We start from the raw sequence: 23,669 nt of genomic DNA, 5'->3' as shown, positions 1-23,669 counted from the left end.
TTTAGCTTGTACGCTAACAGTACCCTTCTGGACTTTCAGCTGAGGCTCCTCACGACACTGCCTCTCAAACCAAAAGACATTAAATTAGGGGTGGGCCATATGGCTGAAAGCACAATAAGGTTATTAAGATTACTTTTCAATTTTTATTAGCAAAATAGCCTGAGACCAAAGTCTTAAGCTCACTTGTTTCATTAATTTGTACTGGTAATTTATAGGATGTTATCCTGAAAGTCAGTAAATGATAAGAAATTATTCCCCAGCCATATGTGGAACCAGATTGTGATACCAAACAGTTAAACATCCTCTCTGTGGGGCAGCTGACTGATGACAGACCTGTGCTGTCCTTGGCAGTCTGTGGTTCTGCGCTACAGGCTGGTTTTAACCCCCCACCACCAGCTCTACGTCTTCTAAATCTCTAACACATCTCCTGCTCGATAAAGACAGTAACATCACTGAAGACTCTGAGCACTGACGTGAATGTAGCAGCACACATTAAGGTGTTTTTTATTGTTTACATATGTGCAAAACGTTGCTTCATTCAAAGCTGGAATAACTGAATAGGCAGGGCGCACAATACTCGTACACAAAAGGTAAGCAAAAATAATGGAATCTGTTTATATACAATTTACAAAATATAATAAACTTTATATAAAAAAAATGTATATATTCATCTATATTATTAGACTGAAGCCGTCCTTAAAAAACAGCTGTTAATATGCTCCTTATCGTTTCTGCAGGAACATTAAATTGTCCATTACATTCACTCGTTGCACATTTGAGGAGTCCTTTATTGCAAAAGTGTCCATTCAGTGAGGTAGAAGTTTTTAATTTTTGGTTGTCCAAGAGCAAACAGGAGCTCAGTCACTCCACTAAGTGCTCGTTCTGAACTGTGGCAAAGGATCAGTCCTGCTGCTGTCGAACGGCTGTTCATAAACGCTGTTGCTCTGCTCTGACGCTGAGTCCTTTGTGAGACTATTCTCCTCCTGGTCTGAATCAACGTCCGGGGCGGTGTAAGGGTTCTCATGCAGAGTTATTCCATTTTGTGTAACTGATGGCGGGCCAAAGCTTGTGTACAGGTCCTGTTGAGGCCTCCAGGGAGCTTTCCCGAATGTTCCTAAGCAAGAAAGGTGCGAAAGGAAGTCAGACCATAGCATGGATAAAATCCGGAAAGAAAAAACCAATTCACTTAATTAAGACCTACCCATGAAGGTGTTGCAGGGAGACAGGCACTCATGTGGTCGGCCGTAGTCGCTCACATCTACCTTCTCCACAGATGGTCGGCGGTCGCTCTGCTGGTGAGAGGGGCCGTGATGAAGGTTTGCATTGGGGAGTTGCATTAGGACAGTGGAGGAGCAGAGGTCAAAATGCTCAGACAGGAAGTAGTCCCTCCTTTTGGAGCTGGTCAGGCTGCCGCTGTAGGAATCGATGCAGGTGGGCCTTTGGTCGATGGAACAGCCTGGAAGTACAAAACAGAAACAAGAGATTAGTTCTCTAGTGCGAAAGAGATTCCAGAGAAAACAGATGTACTGCATCGCCTGGGGCATAAAGTTCTGTATTAACAACCGAATGATGATCAAAGGAGCATTCTCCATTTGACTAAACCAGCTACTAACCTGTGATGACCTCTGATGGGTCAGCGGAGTACATGTTGTCCCGGCGAAGCAGTGAGCCTATTGGACCTTGATAATGGCAGAGCAGAGGATCGATGGATGCCTCCATGTCTGTTTCACTTCCAGTATCCAGCTGACAAAGACCTATATGGGTGAATGAACAGAATCACGTGTAAAAAAATGTGATACTACAGGACGATTCAATTTTAGGACTAAAAATAAAGAGCAGGTGTTTTACCGTTCATGTCTTTAGGCTGCAGGTAGAAGCCACTAATTGATGACGGCATGTACTGATGGCTGCTGCCGCTCTCTGACGGGATGTAGCCGTCCTGACGGTCAGCCAGTGTGCCCTGGGAGGACAGGTAGCTGGGAATATCGGCAGGCAGGTTGGTCTCATCTGGAGAACAGGGACATCAAGTTATATCGTACACTTTTGTTTGTATAGTTCCAGATCCCCAAAGCAAGAAAGGTAAACTCCAACCGAGAAGAGGTATCATGACCTCACCTGTGTTTGTGACGCTGCAGTCCTCGTTCCGTCGTCGCGTGTGATAGATAATGACCACCCAAACCAGTGAAGTGCCCACCACGCAGCACACCACTGCTATGATTACGATTCCCACTGTGGTCCACCCATCATCGTCCGATCCTGCCCCACCCATCATGCCAACCACCACGCCTCCCTGCACGCCGGGGTCACAGTTGGGGTTCGATATGACTGCAAGTCGAACGTTGCCCCTCTCCGTTCCCAGCGCGTTGGACATCTCGCAGGTGTACTTCCCCGCGTCTGCCTCAGCTGCATCCACGATGATGAGGAGCTGGTTGGCGGCTGCGAAAAAGTGGCGCTCGGTTACCACCAGGGGGCTGTCGTCTTTGGTCCAGTTCAGCCTTGGAGGCGGGCTGCCGCCGGCAATACACTGGAGGACGGCGGTTTCACCCTTGGCCACAGTGCGATCCATGAGGGGTCGCAGGAAGGAAGGTGTTTCTGTCCAGAGGGAAGGGAGCCACAAAGGTTAATTAGTGTGACATTAAATGAGAGGTTTATTTACTGGTCTTCCTTTTGACTTTCTGCTATGACAGTGGCATTCCTCACCTAGAACAGTGAGCGTAGCATTTGCAGAGATGGCTCCGGCTGTGTTCTGAGCTGTGCAGCTGTAAACGCCGATGTCCTCAGTCTTGACATCCACTATGAAAAAGACATCGTCCTCCGGCATGACGTGCATGCGCCGTTCGCGTGCAGCAGGAAAATCAGTACCTCCATCTTTCTGCCAGGCAATCTGCGGGGAAGGGTGACCCACAGCGGCACACTCCAGCCTGGCTGTTGCTCCGGCACGGATACTCAAGTCCATGGGCATCTTGGTGAAGGAAGGGAGCACTGGAAATGGGAAACATCATGAATCATTTGCAATTTTTGACGGGTACTTTAAAGACCTTGTTGATAAAGACAAATGGCAAACTGCTGGTTTTTCCCATCCCTTACTTACTGTTGACTGTGAGCCTGGCCTTGGTGGAATAGGATGACCCAAAGTGGTTGGAGATGACACACTGGTATTTCCCCTCGCTGGAGAACTCTACGTTGCGTAGCTGCAGGGTGGTCGTATACTCCGTCACTTCCGTCTCCCCTCCTGACCCTCCTTGCACTCGCAGGTGGGCCTGGTTGTGGATCTCTGCGTCGTTCAGGACCTCGTTGTCTTTCTTCCAGGCGAAGGTCATGGGTGAGTCACTGGAGCTGGCCGCCGAGCAGACGAATGTCACATTGGTGCCCTTGAGAGCCGACTGAGTCTCTGGCTGAACGGTGATCTGAGGCTTTGGGAAATCATCTAGGCAAAGACAAGAGTGAACGTTTAAAATGAATCTGAGCAAATGTATTCTTCATTTCATCCTGAGGTTGGAGGGTAGATGAGGTTTTGAGAGGGAAAAACTGAACTCAATTATTTCCTACTTAGTTCTCTCACAGTAACCAGGAAAGCTGAAAACCTTCCTTGGTAAATTTCCATAACTTTCCCTTAGTGAGACTCTTAAGTTTGTCCAGGAGTCGGGGAGGAAAATAGTGAACAATCTGGGTCAGTTTGTAAATGGAAAACCTGCCTTGGATAAATTCTGGAAACATTACGGGATGTGTAAAGGTGTTACACCAAGTGTAGCGCATCACTCACCACACACAAACTCATCCTGGCCGACAGCAAACACGCTCCTGCCCTTCAGCATCTGTGGGTGGGCGCAGCTGGCATTGACGCAGGGCAGGAAGGTTTGTTCTGCCACCCAGACGGGAAGCCACTTCAGCTGGCAGTCGCACAGCAGGCTGGAGGTGTTCAGATGCCTGCCAGGGGGAGAAGATACCAGAAACACTGAGTCCACTCTGCAGTAATATAATTCCAAATGGTTGGTTGTCTGATTTCTTGCAGAGTTCGTGAAGGTAAAATGTGGCTGAAATGTAGAAACATTGACTCTCATCTAAAAACCCAGTGTGTTTTCCTTTCAGGCATTGATATGATTATATACGATTTTAGAGCATTTCATTATCACATGCAAACAGCTGTGGCATAACATAGACAAACTAGTTGAAAAACTTTAATTGCTGCAGATGAGAGGATATACTCTCATTTCTGTGTAGTAAACATGAAGTTGGAGCCAGTAGCCAGTTAGCTTAGCAGAGCACAAAAAGTGGAAACAGGGAAACAATTAGTAAATTGTAAGTAAGTGTAAAATAAATCATATTTTTTCAGGGATTGTTGTGTTTTCAGGGTTTGCTTTGTTGTGACATCACAAAGTTCCAGAAGTCCTGACAGCTCATTTTGAGGTTCAGTTTCAGTTTCACAGTGTTAATATAGAACCTAGACCTAATTTCTAGTCAAAAAACTTGATTATGAAAAAAAAAAAAAACTTCATATAATATGGCACCTTTAAAAGTAGGCAGTGCCAAAAATTACCCACTAGGTTAAAACATTATTCCCATGTTAATGATACTTGAAGCAATACACCAGTAATGTGTCTGTAATTTGTTTTACACACAATCCATTAAGTTGGAATAATCTTGAGAACATGTAGAGATTCCCTTGCATAGCTTGTTACTGGAGACTAACCTTTAGTGGAAAGAGACAAAGGAAAACCGTGAACCTGTTATTAACACTGAAGTAAGTGCTGTTTGGTGCTGACTTTCCCAGCCGACTGTAATGAGTTTCACCTGGTGTTCTGTCCCACATCAACGCAAACACACTAACTTAAACTGTCCTTGAACATGAGCACACTTACAGCTCCTGCAGGTTCTTCATCTGAGAGAAGGCGTTCGCTTGAATGGACATGATGGCGTTGTTACTCAAATCTCTGCGAAGCAAAGAGAAAAGAAATTAGGACGGGTAAGATCCTCGGAGAAAGACGCTGCTTTTTCTGCCAACATCAGCCGTATGGAGTGAAGGCTACAAAAACTTCAATGGAGAGAAGAAAAAGAAGGTCTGGGCTCCAGAACAATAAAACTCTGGGCAGCAGTTTGCTGTGTTAATCAAGAGAGGCCCGAGTCTGGGCTGCTTTGAGCTCTGGCAGTGGCTGGGAAAAAACTCTAATTAGAATCAAATGCAGCTGTTGTACACTCAAACACACACACACACACACACACACGCGCACACACACACACACACACACACACAAAATCCTCTCCACTTGCCCTGGTGATCGATATAGTCTGGCAAACATGTAAAGATGCTAATGGCAGAGTTTTTTCTTGATTCCACATCAAAGTGGAGGAATGGGAGAAGACAGTTAGGGTGCATGGCTCTAACAAACAGCCTCTGTGTCTCAGTGTGATTCACCCTGCTTAGTTTACAGCTCACACTTTTGGAAACAATCAGTGAAACATGAGGCCGACTCACAGGTGTTGCAGCGCGTCCAGGCCAGAGAAAGACTTCTTGGTCACCGAGCGGATCTGGTTCCCCTGCAGAAATCTGGGAAAACGACAAACGTCTGATCAACTTCAAACATAACGTTTACTCACTGACTTTATTTCATTGTTTTTTTCATTAACTCAAACACCGCAGTGGATATGAACTCACAGTTTTTTCAGCTTGTCCAAAGCAGAGAAAGGCCCATTCATGTCCTCGATGGTCCAGGAGATTTCATTATTTTGTAGATCCCTTTCAGAAGAAACAAAGACAGACCACACCGTAAAAAAAAAAATCCACACCCAGAAAACAACTGTGCTTGCGATGTTAATAAAACTTTATGCGGCTTTACGTTTCGTGTGAGGGGGAAAAATGTTTGAGACTTTAAAATTGTATTCAATGCGGCTTCATGCCTTACAGGAAGTTCCTTCCTGGCTTTTGCGGCACTTTTAAAAGTCTGCAACGGCTTTTCTGTGTTGCATAGGGAAAAAAAAGTTTTACAAGGAAGTGCTGCGATGTAACATGTGTGCTGCATTTGAAACTTAATTTGTGGGGATAAATATACACTGCATGCAATTCAAACATGTATATGAGTTACCTCAAAGGAAAAGGAAATGTTTCCTCACATCCCCCATAAATACATGATGAATCTGAGACTTTTAAAGGTCCCATATTGTATAAAGTGAGATGTCCATGTGTTTTCTGATTATAAATCAGGTCTAGGTTCTATATTAATACTGTGAAAGTATCAAAGCCTCAGTCCACAGAGAAATGCACACACGAGCCATCAGGACTTCTGTAACTTAGTAATGTCACAACAAAACAGTCACCGCTCTCAGCCATGCTCCAAGCCCCACTCAACCTTGCAGAATTTGGTTTCTCTGAGTGCTTCCCTGAAATCTGCTATATTTTTATTAGATCACTCAGAAAACAGTCAACCAATCAGAAGAGAGAATCTGAGCCTGACCGACTTGTTGTTACTAGAACTCCAGAGAGAAAGTAGATGTAAAACTACACTGATGTGGTTTTTGGTTCTTGAAACCATAAATATATCTTCTTATAGATAGCAACACTTTAAATAAAACACCAGAAAGTGTAAAATATGGGACCTTTAACACATTCCCTGGATTCATATCTGAAGAAGAGGTTTTGGTAAACCTCCCTACTTTTGATTTACTCCTATCAAACCAACTCATTCACTGCTTCTGCTTCGGCTGCTGATTTCCCAGGAAGCTTTTCAGCTGACAGATGTTTTTCTGGTATGAAAACATGCAGATCTTAGCCTGGTTATGAGTTTACTGAACAGAGATTTACACACCATTAAAATAAAACTGGTTGCACCACACTAACTAGTAACAATACAGTGGCTCTACAAACAAAGCCCTTGCTCTTTGATTTTGAGGGAATGACACCAAACCCTGATTATAACTGTTGATGTTCACTGAGCATTTTTTGCTATTAAACTTAAACTGTGGCTGCTAGAGCAAACATAGAGACATTTATGCTGCAATCCACACGAAGGAAAATACACCAAACAAGTAAATACACAGTGTTAGAATAAAAAAGCCAAGAATTTCCCAGAGAAATTGCCTCCTTTGATCCTTCAGCTGCTCTAATGCTCCTTGGCATGCCTGGTTATGGCTGATTGAGATTGAGGAAGGGTGTGTGTATGTGTGTATGTGGGTGGAGGGGTTAGGGTGGCGGGTCTGAAGCCCTGAAGAAATCCATGTCCACCTAGCTGCACACCTGCCCTACGGTGACCTCAGCAGCACAGCTCACATTTGGTTCCAGTTAAAACAACCAGGGGAAATGTTACGAAGCCTCTCTGTGGGAAAGGGGGGATGGGTGGGTGAATGTGGGTGTGGGACGGGGTCGGGGGGGGTAGGGGGCCAGATGAGACGAAGGGGAGAGGTGGGGGTGGAGGGGTTGTTGAGGTTGGACCGCAACATACTTAATCTATTTCACATCCCCAAAACAAATCATGCAGGATATTTCCACTCACTCGCACAACTCTGATGTGAAGGTGGATTTGAAGAGGCTTTGAGGGGCAGCACAGCAGCCGGCGGGGTACAACTGATTCATGGTACATTTGATTTTATTACACAAATCGTCTCCCAAGGCTTCAAATGAGGCTATGTTCTTTTTCTAGTTTTCTCTGATCCTAATTTTCTAAATTTTTCATGGAATTTAAGGCACTTTGTTTGATATGGTTTTGTTTGATATTTTGCTTTTTGATCTTATATTTATGGATTATGTAGATTACATTAAAGGTCCCATATTGTATAAAGTGCGATTTCCATGTCTTTTCTGATTATAAAGCAGGTTCTGGGGCTATATTAATATCATGACAGTATCAAAGCGCTCAGTCCACAGAGAAACACACATGGCCCATATTCAGAAACAGAGCCCTAAAATGAGCCATCGGGACTTATGTAACTTTGTGATGTCACAACTAGGCCCCCAGCCTGGCCCACAAGGACCCACAATCCAACCTTGTTTACCTGAAATCTGCCATATTTTTATTTGGTCACTCAGAAGTCAGCCAATCACAGGAGAGGATCAGATATCAAAAATAAATGAAACAGATCAAATCAAACACTGAAAAAGTGTAAAATATGGGAGCTTTAAAGTCAGAGTTCATGAAATTGGTCAAGACTTGGGTAGAGGATGGTTTCAGTTGCACCTCTATTTCCTGAATGACCAAAATAATAATAATTTGTTTTTCTCTTGTGCATTATCCTCAAATTATTTCACTGTTTACATTTGTTCCGTCTCATCTGTTAAGCACTTTGAACTTGTACAAAAGGAGCTTTACAAATAAAGGTTTGATCAATTTCACTGACCTTGATATTTTTTACTACCAAACTACTACTACTATTAGTAGTAGTAGTTTGGTACTACTGTCTTGGGATGAGGTGATGGTGTACTTATTTCAGTACATGCAGAATATTCTAGTTAGCAATTAGGCAAAACCAGCTCTGGACCACAAGGAAGTGTGCACAGTGCTCTAATGAACCCAATGTCACTTTGTGTTCAAAAGAGTTCAACTTACAGCATCTGCAGGTTGGAGAGGCCACGGAAAGCCCCGTCTGCGATGAAGCTCACGCGGTTGTTTCCAATGTGGAGCTCGTCCAGCAGGCTGAGGCCTACAAAGCTGGATTCCTCCAGTCTGGACAGGTGGTTGGAGGAGAGGTTACTGTAGGACAGATACAAAAGAAAATAACATGAGAACAGGTGCCCAAGAAGCCTGTAAAACACACACAACAGTCACCTTCAATTAACATCTCAAACCTCCTCCAGCATCGTCCTGTTTACACGTCAGTTTGTCACGTTTCACACCTCTTCGCCTCCAGAACAATGAACTAGTTCCCTTAAAAATTCACTGACTTCATCTGAAGAGTTAAATGTGATTTATACTGGTTGTTCTTTCATTCATTACAAATTTAGTTCACACATTTCTCAAATCACCAAACTTCAGTGTCTACAATCTGTGACTGTGATTTCATTTCATGATAACCTTCATTTTGCAGAAGTGGGAGAAAATTTTGCAACAGAACACAAATCATGAACCAAACAGCTGTGAGCAATGAGCTTTTTAAGTAAACTCAGATGAGAAGGCATCAGATAGCTGGGCACGCTCCCAGCCGACCGGCGGCTTGTTTACTCTCAGGTTCATGAGATAAGAGCGAGAGAAACACGGGGTGGAAAGAACAACAACCTATCTGTGAAAAAACGCTCCTGACACTGCAAACACTGCACTGACCGCTGCTGTAAACAACAGCCACAACAAAGGAAATTCAATCTGCTTCCAGGAATGTGTGTTGATGGGCAGGATATCATGTCTGAAGTCTGAGGGTTCTGTCGTATTTCACCAGGAAAGAAAACCAACTAATATTGGATTTTCCGCCAGAAAAAAAAATAAGTTGGACCTCCGACGTTTTGTCTCAAATGGCAGCAGAGCAGGAAAGAGGCAAAGGGGTGTGTAATATTTTGGCAGTACTTTAATGTTGGCACTGACTGGCACAGCATAAGAGACGCTGCTTTGTCTGTGTGTGTGTGTGTGTGTGTACATGGGGCTTAGCGACGGGGGGAACTGGAGTGTGAGGAAGGGCAGGCAGGAGTGCCAGAGAGGAGAAGAGGGCGACACAGGGAAGTGTCGGGAGTTCAGAGTGTGAATGGAAAGTGAGGAGGGAATATCGAGGGGGGGGGGGGGGGGGGGGGGTGCAGAGGGAGGGGGAGAAAAAAAAAAGTGGACTCACAGCTCGCTGAGTTTCTGGCAGAACTCCCAGGCGTCAGGTCGGATCCTGCTGATGGCGTTGTGGCCGAGGTGGAGCTGCTGCAGAGTCAGCAGGCCATACAGCCAGCCCTTACTCACCTCCGTCAGGTTGTTGTAGTCCAGCTGCCTGAAGGCCCACACACACACACACACACACACACACACACACACACACACAGACACAGACACACAACATTAGTCTTTATACTAGCTACAGGAAGAAAACTTGATGCACATCATTTACTAAGTTCCTTACAGCACTTCCATGTTGCTGAGGCCCCAGAAGGCTCCGTCCATCAGACGACTGAGGCCGTTTCTCTGCATCTTGAGGGAGCGAAGAGCGTGCAGACCATGGAATGTCAGACCCTCGACCCTGCGAATCCGGTTCCTGCTCAACTCTCTGAAACACACACAGCCTCAGAGCGTAAGCAAGGAAATCTCAAATGCAGGAAAGAATAGAGAACTATAGGGTTTGAACTTCAGGGGCTGATATAAGAGTGATGGTTTTAAGATGATGCTGCAAATACCTGATATTTTATGCAAATGTTTTGCAGTGTATTTTAAAATGTAACTGTTTTCTTACCAAATAATTCAAGAAAATCTTCATGTTTAGTTTTTAACGTAAACCCCCAAAATGTAAAGTATATGAACAAACCTCTAAACAGCAGTCAGACAAACTCCAGACCCTAAAAATCAAACCTGTACCACTTTTTCCTAAAATGCCTCGACTGATATATCAACAAACTGGATAAATTTTCACATCCACAATATCTAATAGTATATAATAAAAATATTAAATCTTGTCTAATTGACAACTTAACCTACCTTTCATTTAGGTGTGTATATTACTCTTCAATTCCCTGAGATATATCTTCTAACTTAACTAACTAGAACTAGAACTAAACAACATCTGCTGTACTTGGCATAGATGCAAACAAAAGATTTGAAAAGCAAATGTGCGAACGCAGCAAGCTTACAGATGCTGGAGGTTGGGCAGCTGGAAGATCTTGGCGGGGATGCTGGAGAGGCGGTTGCGGTTGAGCCGGAGAACCTGCAGGCTGCTGGACAGGTTGGTGAAACAGCCAGTCTCCAGCGACGAGATCCGATTGTTGTTGAGGAACCTGAGACGGAAAGATTTAAGGTTGGGTTTTAAAATGTAAAGTCAAATGAAAAAACTTCACTCAACACAGCTTCATTAAACACAGGGGTGGCTTCCTACATACATTCAAGAAATTACGCATTTTGCTGGTGCTACGAAACTGCCGCGGTGTCTATAGGCAGTGAAAGACTTTTTGAATGTTGTGATTAAAGCACAGGTTTGTTGTGCGGGTCCTGCTCATGATTAAAAACCACATTCAGTTTCAGATGCATAACTAACCAATTAAAATGCACAAACAGAAACGTGGACACTCACAGGTTCTTGAGGGGCAGAGCGGGGAAGGAGCTGGCCTTTATATCCACGATGTTGTTGTTGCTGAGGTCGAGCGTTTCCAGGGCGAGGAAGGGCCCGAGCTGCTCCACAGAGATCCTGGTGATCCTGTTGTTTGCTCTGAAAATACAGACAGCATCGCTCCAATAAATGACAAAAATACTGTGTATTTGACTAGCGGCGCGCACCAGTTTCACATTTCCAGATATGCAAACAGTCAAGTCCCTCAATTAGCCTGAGGTATTAAAAAATGACAAACTCTCACGCACTTGTGCAGCTAAAACTTACCACCCAATGTGAAACTGTCATCGTTTTTTTTTTGTTTTTGTTTTTTTTTGCTGATGCTGCATTCACATTTCACAGATCGGTCAGTCTGATCAATGCGGCTGCTCTTCACACCGAGTCCAAACAACCTTTCGGTTTAGAGATGTATTATTTTGTTTATAAGGTAATTACTAACAAGGTATTTAAAAAAGTAACCTGCCAATTACTTGGCTGATGAATACCATTCCCTCAGTGAAAGCATGCCTCGGCAGAGGCCAGCAATTTCCTGAGCTGCACGCCTCCTAAATTGCAGTGCAGGGACTGCTTAGTTATAAACAGAGGCTGTACAGTGCCCTCTTTGTGTATGAGACTCGCCAGTAGAGAGAGAGAGAGAGTTTGGGGGGGGGGGGGGGGGCAGGAATTCCCTCCAATGCACCAGACTACAGACCTCGTTTTCAGTATTCATGCCGATGGTTACAGTCCCCCTCCAGCTACACCTTACTGACCAGAGAGATGTTAGTTTTCCTGATTCTTTTTCCAACAGCGCTCGAAGAAAACACTGTGGACAGTTTTATAATGAGGGTTTAATTTGGGATGTGGTGGGGTCATTAATATTTAATTGTTGGAATCTGTCAGTCAACTGAGCTTCAGTGCAGACGGCTTCATGAGAGTGGCAGCTGTCACTGAGGGAGTGGTAGTCAAGAGGCCATTAGATATTTAACAAAAATTCATCATCAGCTACTTTGATCCCTGGTGTGATTGTTGTTGATTAGACTAAACCAATTATCAAATTTTATAAAACAAACCAAAAATTGTGGATCAAGTTATTCTGAAAATAGTTGTTAGTCGCAGCTCTACTCATGAAAAGGCCTCCAGCAAATTGTCTCCAGTGACAGATACTTTACGCCTTCTAGTTTGACTTTCAGGGACACAGATAAAAAGAAATATAAAGGTACAAATTATCAAATTAAAGAAGAACAATCCTTCTAAAAGAGCCTCTTTTCACTTTGCTGTTTTTAACACTGAGGATGCATCTCAGGTATTATGACCTGTCTCTTTACACCCGGCGAGGCCTCAACTCTGCTGTTTAGTCTGATCTCGATCTCAGATTTTATTTTCCCTTCGTCCACCTCAGACTGAGAGACAGCGTGGCACCATACCTCTGTGAAATCGAGATGTTTCACCTACTCAAAAGACAGTGTAGTAACAGTGAGACAACTCTGACCCATTTTCCCCGTGTTGATGGGGGGGGGGGGGGGGGGGGGGGGCGGCATCTGCAGCACGTTCAGGTAAAATCTTCTGATTCAAACATACAGAAGACAAGATTCACGAGTCAACACGGATCCAAAATGGATGGCAGCCCGCATAGTTTGGCGGAACTGTGGAGTAATGCTGGAATAAAACCGGCCAGAGCATGTCTCTGTGCTTAGGGCTTGAGTCAAACTTGGTGCTGTGCCAGGGACAGAGAGTGGGTTGGGGGGCTGGCAGAGTGGGGCTGGGGGCAGCAGCTACAAAAGCTCACAAATGACATGAATTGAGATTTTATTATGCTCTGAAACAACTGAATAAATCTTAATATAATCAGTACCGGATTAAATTTGTATATTATTACATGGAGTTTGGTGTACCAACACAGCTGATGCGAAACTTCATTTGTTTCTGCAAAACTTTTATTTTCTTCTCCATTCTTAAAAAAAAACTTGTCTAAAAGAGACAGAAACTGTCAAGGAAACATACATTGGCTCATTGTCTGCAATAAAAACGGCACAGGCAGCCCTTTTGTTTGGAGATTTGCAGAGGGCTTTCCATGCACCACAGCCCCCAGGTCCCAAACAAAAGCGCGGCACACCACCTGTATCTCAGTTTTCATGTTCCCCTGACTGGTCGCTGAGAGAAGGAGGGCCGCCCGGTGAGAAAGAACCAGTCTTTCCAGTTTCTCTCAGGGGGAAAGTGGAGCCACGGAGAGGGGCCGGTGCACACTTCCTGCCTGAGAACGAGGAGATGGACCCTGAAGTTTTTGTCTGAATCTGGCCAAGTAATTATTCCATTATCAGCCCTCTGGGATTCATTATAGTTATTCGGCAATGAGAAATATTTTCCTTAGTGCACCTTTAAAACTGAAGTCAAGTGTTAGTAGCTGTGTGGCCAGACAATTCCCTCTCATCTCAACATCTGCACTCAGTGAGTTCGCCTCTGCCATCTCCACACACAAACAAACCCAGCATTGTGCACTTTAATTCCACACGCTTCAAATGTGTTCATCCAGTTAGCTACCAGATAACCTGATTATGGAGTCATTACGCCTGTGGTTGCGGGGCTTTGCTGCTGTTAGTGGAAGTCAATAGAAGGCCGCGCATGTGTCAATAACACCCAGAGGCAATGATAAAATATGTACTCCTTATTAAACTGAGATAGGCAGCAGACAGACAATAAATAAATGCTGCTGAGCAGATGATTACCCCAATCTTCACCTTTTTTTAATTTATTATTTTTTATTATTTTAACACTAATATGATGAGGGTTTCACACAAGCACATACCTGCCAGCACTCAACCACCGTCAACCTGACCACAGTTACACACAATCCTGAAATCCAGCATGAAGACAATGATGTTGTAGTTGTTGTTGTTGTTGTTGTTGTTATCCACTCAACTACTTCTTTTAATGGTGGAAATTCTTAGATGGAAAGTCATTTTTTAAATAAAATTGTCTTGCTAGTGTGTGTGTGTGTGTGTGTGTGTGTGTGTGTGTGTGTGTGTATTTCCTACTGGAAAAAGAACAGAGTTTTGAGAAGCCATCTGATGACTCCCCCCTCTCTGCTGTGGCGCCGGTAATGAAAACCAGGGCTGTGTTTGCTGTTCAGACGCCATACATATTAAACCATATCTCACTCAAATGGTTCGTCATCTTAACACGTCAGTTTGCTGTCGGACGGACCGTGTTCACGTACGAACTCAAGGACCTTTCTGTACAATGAGAGCAGTTCACCTACAACACTCGAAACACATCAAATCATGGTTCTTCCTTCTTCATTTTTCTTTGTTAGAGATCACTTGCCAAACGATGTGGGTGGTGCTTCTTGTTTCAGGTTTCTGTTAATAAAACTTTTCTTAGGTGGTGCTCTTTTCTATGTCTGTTCAGCTATGATTGGAATTCCTGGTCATGCTAACTACCTGGCTCTTGTTCTTCACGAAACAAAACTTAAAAGCTGTTGAATCCAGGGCTGAAACCATGTGATTAATGGATTAATTTTTGCTGGTTCAATGCTCTGGTTTTCTCTGCCTGAATATAACTGGGTGCATATCCGTTATGCTCCTTAATGCGTACGTAATTTGAAATTGTAAACTTAAAAACAAGTAATGGAACCACGTGAATTTTGAAAAGAACTCCCATATGTTGCAAAAAAAAAATGTGCACGCTCACATTGGGTGGTTTTTCAGACTTTTCGACATAGCGACATTTTTGCTAAATTGAAATGAAAACACTTTTCACATTCAAGTTGTGGCACCTGCTGGAAATCCGCTGTCACACTTAATTGGAACGATATTGCGAGAACCCAGCTTTATTCACGTAGCTTTGCTCAATGGAAACACAGACAACTGACTTTTCTAAAAAAAAAAAAAAATTGCTTCTATTTTGCGCAAAAAAATGGCTACTGAAAGCTGAATACCTGTGGTATCAATACTGTTGGTTGGACAATATAAAGAAATCCCCTAGAATTTCTGGAAATTGGGAAAAGAATTTTTAACAGACTAAAAAAAGAATAATCAATCAAAAATAACCAAACAAATTTCATTAGTTACTGAGTTAAATCCCTACTGGATTCTCTATTTCTTAAAAAATGTCATGGATTATTACTATAATTGCTACTGTTTGTGCGCTTTGTAATTCTCATCTTCAACAAGGTTCCCATTTCCTCAGACATACCGAGAGGTTCACCTCCTTATATTCCTAATCAGACCTGGAATCTCCAGGTCATTTGTTGAACCCCCCTGAGCACAGGCAGAGGGATTTAGCAGCGGCGGGGTTTACCCCCTCCATAAATTCCAGGGAAATTGTTCAATTAATTAAGATGATCACGACTCAATTACTACCAGCTGCAGGGTTATTGCCGTTTGTTTTTACTCTGAGCTGCGAGGTCAAAGAAGTCGACGAGAGCTGCCGCTATGTCTGCCTGGCTGTTTGAATAAGTGGTATTCGATACCCCGAGGGCTTTTTTTCTTTACTACCCTCCTAGCTCGGAGAAACTGGAGGAGGGAGAGAAATTCTGGAAAAATGTTCCACTGGAGGGAAAAATCACACTATGCCGCTTAATCTGAAGGAAGAGGGCGGCAGCCGACACCAGCGGAGTGAGTGAGAGCGAGTGTGAATGTCAGTTTCTTCTTCTTCTGCTGCTTTTTACTCATTTGAAACACACTATGTTCCTGAATTCAACGGCTGACAGCTCTTCACAGGCATTCTTTTCCTATGTTCATTCTCATAGGGGCAGAAAACACTGAATTTAAAAGTGCTGTTACCTCACGTCTCAAAGAAGTTTTTAAATAAACACAACTTAGCTAAATTTGAGTAGCTAAACTTTGAGTGGCAAATGCAAAATTTAAAATCTAATTATAGATGTCATTCACATCTTTTTCATAAATGACATCAGCCATTTTGCAGGATTAGCATGGTATACTGTCGTTTTGCATCTTGTAGCTATTAGCAAGGATAGCTAGTTAATCATTCTCTGTTTACAATACACTCAAACGTTTCTGACAGTTTATAGAGAGAATGAATTACTCCGTCTTCTTCATAACAATAGAAGGTGTTAGCTTAGTATACTCAGCTGCTGAAGCTAGTGGTGGCTCATGTTTGCTAATGCTATCAAAGTTTAGGTAGATATTTCTGTGTAACTTAGATTACAGAGCCACTTTGGTAACGTAATAAGTCTTTTCTACTTGTTCTTTTTTAAAACTATATTTGAATATTTATGATTATGCCGCAACCACCAGCTGTGGCTCATTCTATGGACTCCTAGCTAGGGACATCAGGTAGCTAATGTAAATTAGCAACGACTATGACACTTACTGTCTTGTTCACTGTCACTTGGCCTAATACATGTTGTTCATTAGCCCTGTGTGTCATGTTATTGTGTGACTACATGTTCTCTTCTTGCTAGAAATTCAATCTGGAGTGTGTTATGGCAGAGTTCACATGGATGACACAACTTTCAGTAAACCAAACTAAACAACATCCTCAAATCAAATCAAGAAATTATGGTTTGGAGAAAGCCTGGAATTTAAAAATGAATCCGTGCAGGAACTCTGTACTTTATTCCAGAGTTGCTCAGGGACGCTTGGACAGCACAGACAACATCTGAAGATGAGCGTGTGATCTCGTTCTAACCCTTAATGGAACAATTCAGCCATTCATGCCAGGTGTTTTTTTTGTTTGTGGAACAAATAATGAAGAAAACAATATTTTTGTACTTGGTCAACTCAGAGATGCCATGTGTTGCTGAAAAACAGCTTGCCTTAAATGTAAAGACTGTCCCTCCCTCCTTCCTCTGCTGAAAGTTATAGCTGGAGGTGACATGCCTGCACTAAACGTCCAAACAAATTGTCAATGGCTGCGAGCCCCGCGGCTGCCGCACAGCGTCGTGTCAGGGCTTGATGAGGAATACGCCTCATCCAGCCAAGAGTCAGATACATTCTTCCACAATAACTTCATGTTGCTTGGTTTTTTAAGGAGGCATGCCACAGAAAACAAACAAAATTGTTGAGGTTTCATATACTAATATCTGGTGTTGTTCTGAAAGCAGAACCTTCTGGTCAAAGTCTGATTGGGACAAGTCAAATGTTTGTGTTGAACTTATCAGCAGCAGTGAACTCAACCTCACGGCATTAGAACAGACAAGTATTTTAGGTGCCATTAAATGACTTCTTAAAGGTGATGGACCAAACTGTCTTGTATCCAGATTGACCACGGTTTCCATGACAGAACCATGTAATCCTTCCACTGAACCTCAAACATACAAATCACCACATTTGGATTTTTGTCATTTTACACGACAGATTTTCTTTCTTTCCAGCGTCACGTCACTGCCTCCAGGTTAAAAATACACCAACAGAAGCAAAGGCCACCAAGAAAAAACTTTTCCATTTCTGTTGATGGCATTTGTCTCCGAACACGTGACCCGTCTGGGGCTGGCTGCCATGTCTCTGACTGCCCTGTCTGGGAACCGGCTCGGCCAAAAGAGCTGCTCTCTAGAGGGAATGAAGGGAGGGGGGAACCACTTCCCAGCTTACTATGTTAACCAGCAATGACAACCCTGGCAGAGGCTTACAATCCAGACACTCAGGAGAGTCCAGAGAGGTGTTAGTCAGAATTAAGACAAGTTTACTTACAGAATGAGTGTTGTGATGTTTGAAGCGTAAGGGCCCAAATCAGGTACTGCCTCCAGTTCATTGTGGTTCAGTTTTCTGTGCACAATGATAGTCAAAAGAAAGGTTTGTGAGGTGAAGGACAGTGATGGAAGCTGTTCTCTAAGATCCTGTATGAGAACACAAGACATACTTACATTTCAGTTAGATGTTGTAGTTTGGAAAACAAAGTGCTGTCAAGCACCTGCAATTTGTTATGGCTCAGGTCCCTGTGAGAGAAAAAAAAAGCAAAAAGTAAAAGAAAAGTACACACCATAGACCATATTTTTCAACTGCTGCAGTCTTCCATCTGGGGCGACACAGCAAACATAATTACATACAAATTGTCTGTGTTATTGTGCCTCAACACTGTGAAACAGAGGAAGTGGATCAAAGACAAGTCACTGTAATTAAACTGAAATGTCGCAAGATTGGCGGTGATGAAATGAAACAGCATGGTCTGAAAAAATAAGCTGAGACAAGATTTATTACAGACGTAAAGGAGAGAAACCTGAACACAGTTTTACTGTCACCTAAAGCCAACTTGAATTCCAATGTCATTGTCTTCACTTGTGACAAACTCTTTAAAGGTGTCTTTAACTGGTTCTAATTTTAGTTTCCAGTTTCTAAGCTACACATAACTTCAGGGTGAAGGTCTGAAACACACAACGTCTGAAAGAAGTACTCTTCTTTAAGAAACATCAGCGCTTGTCTCAGACTGAGCTGAGTAACATCTGAAAGCAACAGAAGAAGTTCCAAAACAAACTGCTTCCACATTCAAGCCCAAAAAAGGTTATTTTGGGGTTTTAAGTTAAAGGTCTGGTGTTGGCTTTCAACCCCTTCTTTATAACACAGAAGAGAGGGACCATGCCAAAACAGCTCACTTCATATCCAGGCCTCTGCTGAGAAGCAAAGCCAAAACAGACAAGCTGATAAGTTATTGAGGGGCGAGATTCTTTTGTGCTGAAAGGAGGGAAGTCAATAAAAGTACTGTGGAGTTCAGGTTTCAGTACTGGCCATGACTCGGTCCAGACCTCCTCTCTGGTGTCTGGACTTTCCTCTTTTAACTTTAATGTTTAAAAATCTTCAAACCGCATTAAAACAGTATTTTTATTCCTACTTGTATATATTATACTTATTTTCTGCCTTGCACTTCATGCATTTTGTTGGATTTTGCTCACGCACAGGACCTCAGACCTCTAGCAATGTATTGATAAGTCACTGCATCAAAGTTTACATCAGAACTCCTTTAAGATTTTGCACATTTTTATCATTTGTACATTTAGAGGGATGTGTATGTAGGTTGTTTATTGCCTGTTTCAGTCTTGCGTAGTACGTGATTAGCTCTGGTCTATGTCTTGATTTAGTCTGATCCCCCTTTGGATCTGTGCCTGACTCAGACTTGACTGAGTCTGGCCCTGGACTCGACTGAAGCAGTCTTGGCTGCAGCTCACTGGGGGTGAGACTCTTGTTTTTGCTGCCTGTTTTGAAAAGGAGTCTGAAAACCAGCTCAAGAAGTCTGGCAAGCGGAGCCTCCTGCACCATAAAGTGGTGGAGTTATTGACGCTGCTGCGCACGATCAACGCTGTGGTGCCAGACACTTTTTTTTTTTACACCCTGCTCGCCCTCATCCCCACTACCCCTCCCCCCTCTCCTCCTTACCTCCCTCATCTGGAATCCATCAAGGAGCTCTTGGAGGAGGGGAAGAACCTAACAACTGGTAATGTATTCACAATGCCGGGAAAAGCGAGAGGGACGCCTTTCATACATCTGAAACACCCCTGTCGAATTTTCTGGGGCCTGTTTTTGTTCTTTGGAAAGTTTCATGAACCACTCAACCAGAGTTTTACTTGCTTCACTAAAGCCCCCCCCCCCCCCCCCCCCCCCCCCCTTTTCTTTCTAAGCATGCAGCTGTGTGTTGTTGTTGTTGTGCTTCCAGCGCTGGGGGCCATATGGGAAAGGTGTCCTATCATACTCCCTAGATAAACCCTGAGTAGCCCTGACACTTCCACTTCCCTCACAAAGCAGGCTCTGAACTGAGCAAGATAACGCCCAGTGCTGCGTACATGCTTCAGCCTGTATCTGCTGCTCTGGTGACTTTCTTATCGGAAGCTACTCTTTAAGGCTGAGAGCTGTCATTAATGCTTTACATTATGATAACAACATTGCAACATGCATTAATGTTTTTCAGAGGCACATTGGTTGAGTTACACTTTCGTGGATGGAGCCAAAGACTTATGGTAAAAGCATAAACAGAAGTTGTATTTGTGTCTTCTTAACTACTGGCAATCTGTAGCTTACTGGCTTACAGCTATTAGCCACAGTAGCTAGTTAAAACGTCAGATGAGTAGCTAATGTAAATTAGCATTAGCTGTAGCTACCGCTTGTACTTTATTGTCTATAGCATCAGTGTTACCTGTTCAATGTTAGTTGGTTCTCTACCCTTGAAAAAACGTTTATTTGTAAAACTTAATTTCTAAGGGGACAAAACAGTTTATGCTCCTATTTTAAAATAAATTCATTCCTAAAATTTGGAGCTAATCTGGAATCTCAGGCAAGTAGCTAACGGTATCACGGTATAGCTATAGCTACCTCTTTTTGTACTGCATAGTCTTGTTCATTGAGCGTTACTGTTACCTGCTTTTCTAGCTTTGAAAAAATTGAGTTTGTAAAACTAAAGAACTTAAGCCTCGAACCTAAAATTCGAAGCTAACCTGGAATTTCAGGTAAGCAGCTAATAGTAAATTAGCATTGACTATGACACAAACCCTGAGGACTCCTAATACTGTCCACCTCCTCTTGTACTTGCTGTCTTTTTCAGTGAGCCTCGATGTTACCTGGTAAAATAAAGGCAGGTTTTAAACGACAAAACCATCAAACGTCTCTGATAAGGGAGTCAGTGTACCCCCACCTGAAAGAACCCATTGTTCCCAGTATTTCTGTGACACAAAGTTGCCTATTTCTTTAAAAACTAAAGTGCTGTGGTATTTTGCCCTTGGTGAACATATTGTGTTCAAGCTGAAACTACATCCATGCCTCGTTTTTATAACCTAAAAAGTGAGACAGCATTAAATCTTCAGCCTGTTTCCCCCAACAACCTCCCTGATATTCATGGCTTAATCCTTCTCCTCTTTTTTTTCCTCCCTCCTACTTTCTCCTTCCCCCTTTTCTTGCTGTGAGTTTGTTTCAAACTAATCCTACACGCTCCTCCTTAATCACTACCATCGCTGGCTCTGGAGTTGCTAATTCAGCAGAAATAATGGGGTGCTGGAAAACAAAGGGTCGGGTGGTTTAAGGGGTTTAAGATGTGCTGGAGAGCCACTCGTAAATTAGCATGCCAGAGTGAAAAGAATTTTTCCCCCCATGTGGAACTTTTTTTTTTTTTCATTTTCTTTGGAGGGCCGGCCTCGGTTATGAGGCTCAGGCTGGGTCTGTTTTCTCTGGCAACGTCAAGTTTCCAGAGCAGCACATTTTAGAAAGAGAAAAACTAAACTCAACAGCTTCAACCAGGCACTGAATCAAGCTTTATCGCCAAACACGGGAGCGAAAAAAAAAAAAAAAAATCAAGCACTCCAGCTTAACGCAGGGCAATAAAAAAATCCAGTAAGAATAATTATCTGTAAAGTAGAACACAGTGAGGAACATGCCATTAAAATTGTGTTCAGTATTTCAGCTCCAGCAGGCTTCAGGCTGAGCTCAGCCTGGTTTCAGCTTTGGAGATATTACTCTAGGAAACTGTCCAGTGCTGCATCTGATTTATGCTTTTATGGCTCTGAGGGCCTCCGGGTCTGTGAAGCTGAAATCTGAAGACTGAACCAACACTAAAAAACGCACCGACTTCAATCACTGCAGCTGTGGCTGGAACCACACTGTCAAACCAATCGAAACATTATCCATGACTTTTAGTTGCAGTAAGCACCAAGGGAAACCTGATAGGAAACTGAGTTTACAAACCACTAATAGTGTTGTTATTACTCCTTCAACTGCAAGTACCTACACCATTACTACTGCTTCTACTACCTCCACTCCACAGTGATACACAGGAAAAAACCTCATTTCAGTGGAGTACCTGCACTGGGGCCACACTTTCATAAAGACAAAACACTGATGTGTAAACACACACTGGGAGCCTGCCTGGGCTTCATGCTGCTGGAGCACTGAAAAGACACACAACTAGATGAATGACTGGGTGTTAAGGAGGATAAGTGAGCCGAGATAAGACTTCCAGTCATTTCTGATGCTCCTGAGCTGAACTTTTTTTTTTTTTTTTTTGGGGGGGGGGGGCCATCCTTTAAATTCACCTAAAGCAGAAAAAGTGTTTTACTGACTGAATCAAATCAAAGTAAAGTGACTCCAGTGTTTTGCTTCTGCGACACCAGACTCTTGAAGTGGTTTACAACCCCTTTCCGTTTTCACTACGACAGGAATGTGGATCGTCCCATCTGAGAGAAGACAGTAAACTAAACCTGTCCACTCCTCAAAGCGCCGAGGAGGGAAGAGATATTAGAATAAAGTGATAAAAAAATAAAAGATGAGTGGCAGTAGGAAGGTAAACAAAGGCTCTTTAACTGGACTCACAGCTGGACTGTCCATCCCGGGACCGTGTCTGGAACCTGGCCCCTTTTCAGTCGACTGCAGTCCACCAGCTCCCCAAAACACGCGCAGGGAGGGGGGCACGTCCCCGGGTCAGCACCAGATCCCGGCTGCAGAGTCAGAACCAGCACAGAAACCACGACAAACCCTGCGAGGCTGCGAGGCTGCGTGGAGGAGCACATTTTTCCTGGCCACCCGGGAGAGCACCCCTGTTCGCTTTAATCTTCAATCCAAAGTGAGAAATCACCCAAACAAAAAAAAAAAAAAAAAAAAAAAAATCCCAAATCTGACAAATGATCACCACAGTCGATCCTTATATCCAGTCCCGTGTTGTTGCGAGGGTCGTGGGTGTGAGAGAAGGAAGAGAAGCGGTCTTCTGAAACTTGCCCATTCCTGTGGAGAAACTTTTCTGCCGCCGCCGCCGCTGCTGTTGGGGCAACTGGTGCCGTGCAGGGTCCCCACAGCGCAGCGTGAGCACACACCAGAGGTATGTGGAGGGAGGGACCACAGGGGTGTCCTGGGAAATGTAGTCCACTCTGTTGAATCCTGCAATTGTGGATTAGATTTGGAAGATCACCTGCACAAAACTGGACCAAGTCAAAAGCTTCATATTCAATTAAAGTGGATTTTTCTATCTATCTATCTATCTATCTATCTATCTATCTATCTATCTATCTATCTATCTATCTATCTATCTATCTATCTATCTATCTATCTATCTGTTATGTGACAGATATGGCTTGAAGTGCAGTTCTGACTGTGGAACTGATTATTTAATACACTGAGTCCACTACAGGTCTATCTCAGTGGGAAATGTACTTCAACTGCAACTTCATCTGACAGATGGCGTGTTTAGATTTCACAATAATAATAAAAAAATCATCTTTTTTCTGAAAAACAGCGTATTTCTTCAAAATGTTAGGCTACTGAATGAAACAGGTGTGAGATTTTTCCTCAGCAGACACAGTATGACTCACAGGCTGTATTCAGAATCAGCTTTTACCACTCACAGCATTACTGCTTACATTTTGATCTGTCAGTGATTCAGAATGAATAAATATAACACTTATATACTAATATAAAATATTCATATTCATATTTAAAGTGACGATCCTTGTCTTGGTTGTTTTTTTTTTTTAAAGTAGCCGCGGTGATCTTTTCCTAACACCAGGAATCAGTTGTGAAATAATTCAGAAATATACTGCTAAATGTTGTAGGACACAA

At 43.1% G+C, this 23,669-nt stretch overlaps 1 protein-coding gene across 1 annotated transcript; it reads right to left on the bottom strand.

Moving 5' to 3' along the window:
* Positions 1 to 474: 474 nt before the first annotated feature.
* lrig3 (leucine-rich repeats and immunoglobulin-like domains 3) lies at positions 475 to 22,892 on the bottom strand. The gene is made up of 19 exons (XM_071502368.1): positions 22,431 to 22,892; positions 18,011 to 18,082; positions 17,838 to 17,912; positions 11,173 to 11,307; positions 10,736 to 10,879; positions 10,015 to 10,158; positions 9,742 to 9,885; positions 8,535 to 8,678; positions 5,654 to 5,734; positions 5,474 to 5,545; positions 4,860 to 4,931; positions 3,764 to 3,927; positions 3,092 to 3,427; positions 2,701 to 2,982; positions 2,116 to 2,592; positions 1,849 to 2,007; positions 1,614 to 1,754; positions 1,202 to 1,456; positions 475 to 1,114 (listed from the first exon to the last, which is right to left on the bottom strand). The coding sequence occupies exons 1-19, from the start codon at positions 22,625 to 22,627 to the stop codon at positions 870 to 872; spliced, it is 3,339 nt and encodes a 1,112-aa protein (XP_071358469.1). The 5' UTR covers positions 22,628 to 22,892; the 3' UTR covers positions 475 to 869.
* Positions 22,893 to 23,669: the final 777 nt, after the last annotated feature.

This window comes from Trachinotus anak, unplaced genomic scaffold (genome assembly GCF_046630095.1).
Source record: "Trachinotus anak isolate AG129_WGS33_773 ecotype Australia unplaced genomic scaffold, CSIRO_AGI_Tana_v1 ptg000018l, whole genome shotgun sequence".
NCBI lineage: Eukaryota > Metazoa > Chordata > Actinopteri > Carangiformes > Carangidae > Trachinotus > Trachinotus anak.
The sequence above is the reverse complement of the archived record's forward strand: the minus strand, read 5'-3'. Positions and strand labels throughout refer to the sequence as shown.

What these genes read in the sequence shown, in the direction of transcription:
- lrig3 (XM_071502368.1), bottom strand. Translation starts at nt 22,627, where the DNA reads ATGTGCTCCTCCACGCAGCCTCGCAGCCTCGCAGGGTTTGTCGTGGTT. An exon ending in GGCCAGGCTCACAGTCAACA is followed by an intron (nt 2,983 to 3,091) that starts GTAAGTAAGGGA and finishes TCCCATTTCCAG; the next exon opens with TGCTCCCTTCCTTCACCAAG. An exon ending in CCCATCAGAGGTCATCACAG is followed by an intron (nt 1,457 to 1,613) that starts GTTAGTAGCTGG and finishes TTGTACTTCCAG; the next exon opens with GCTGTTCCATCGACCAAAGG.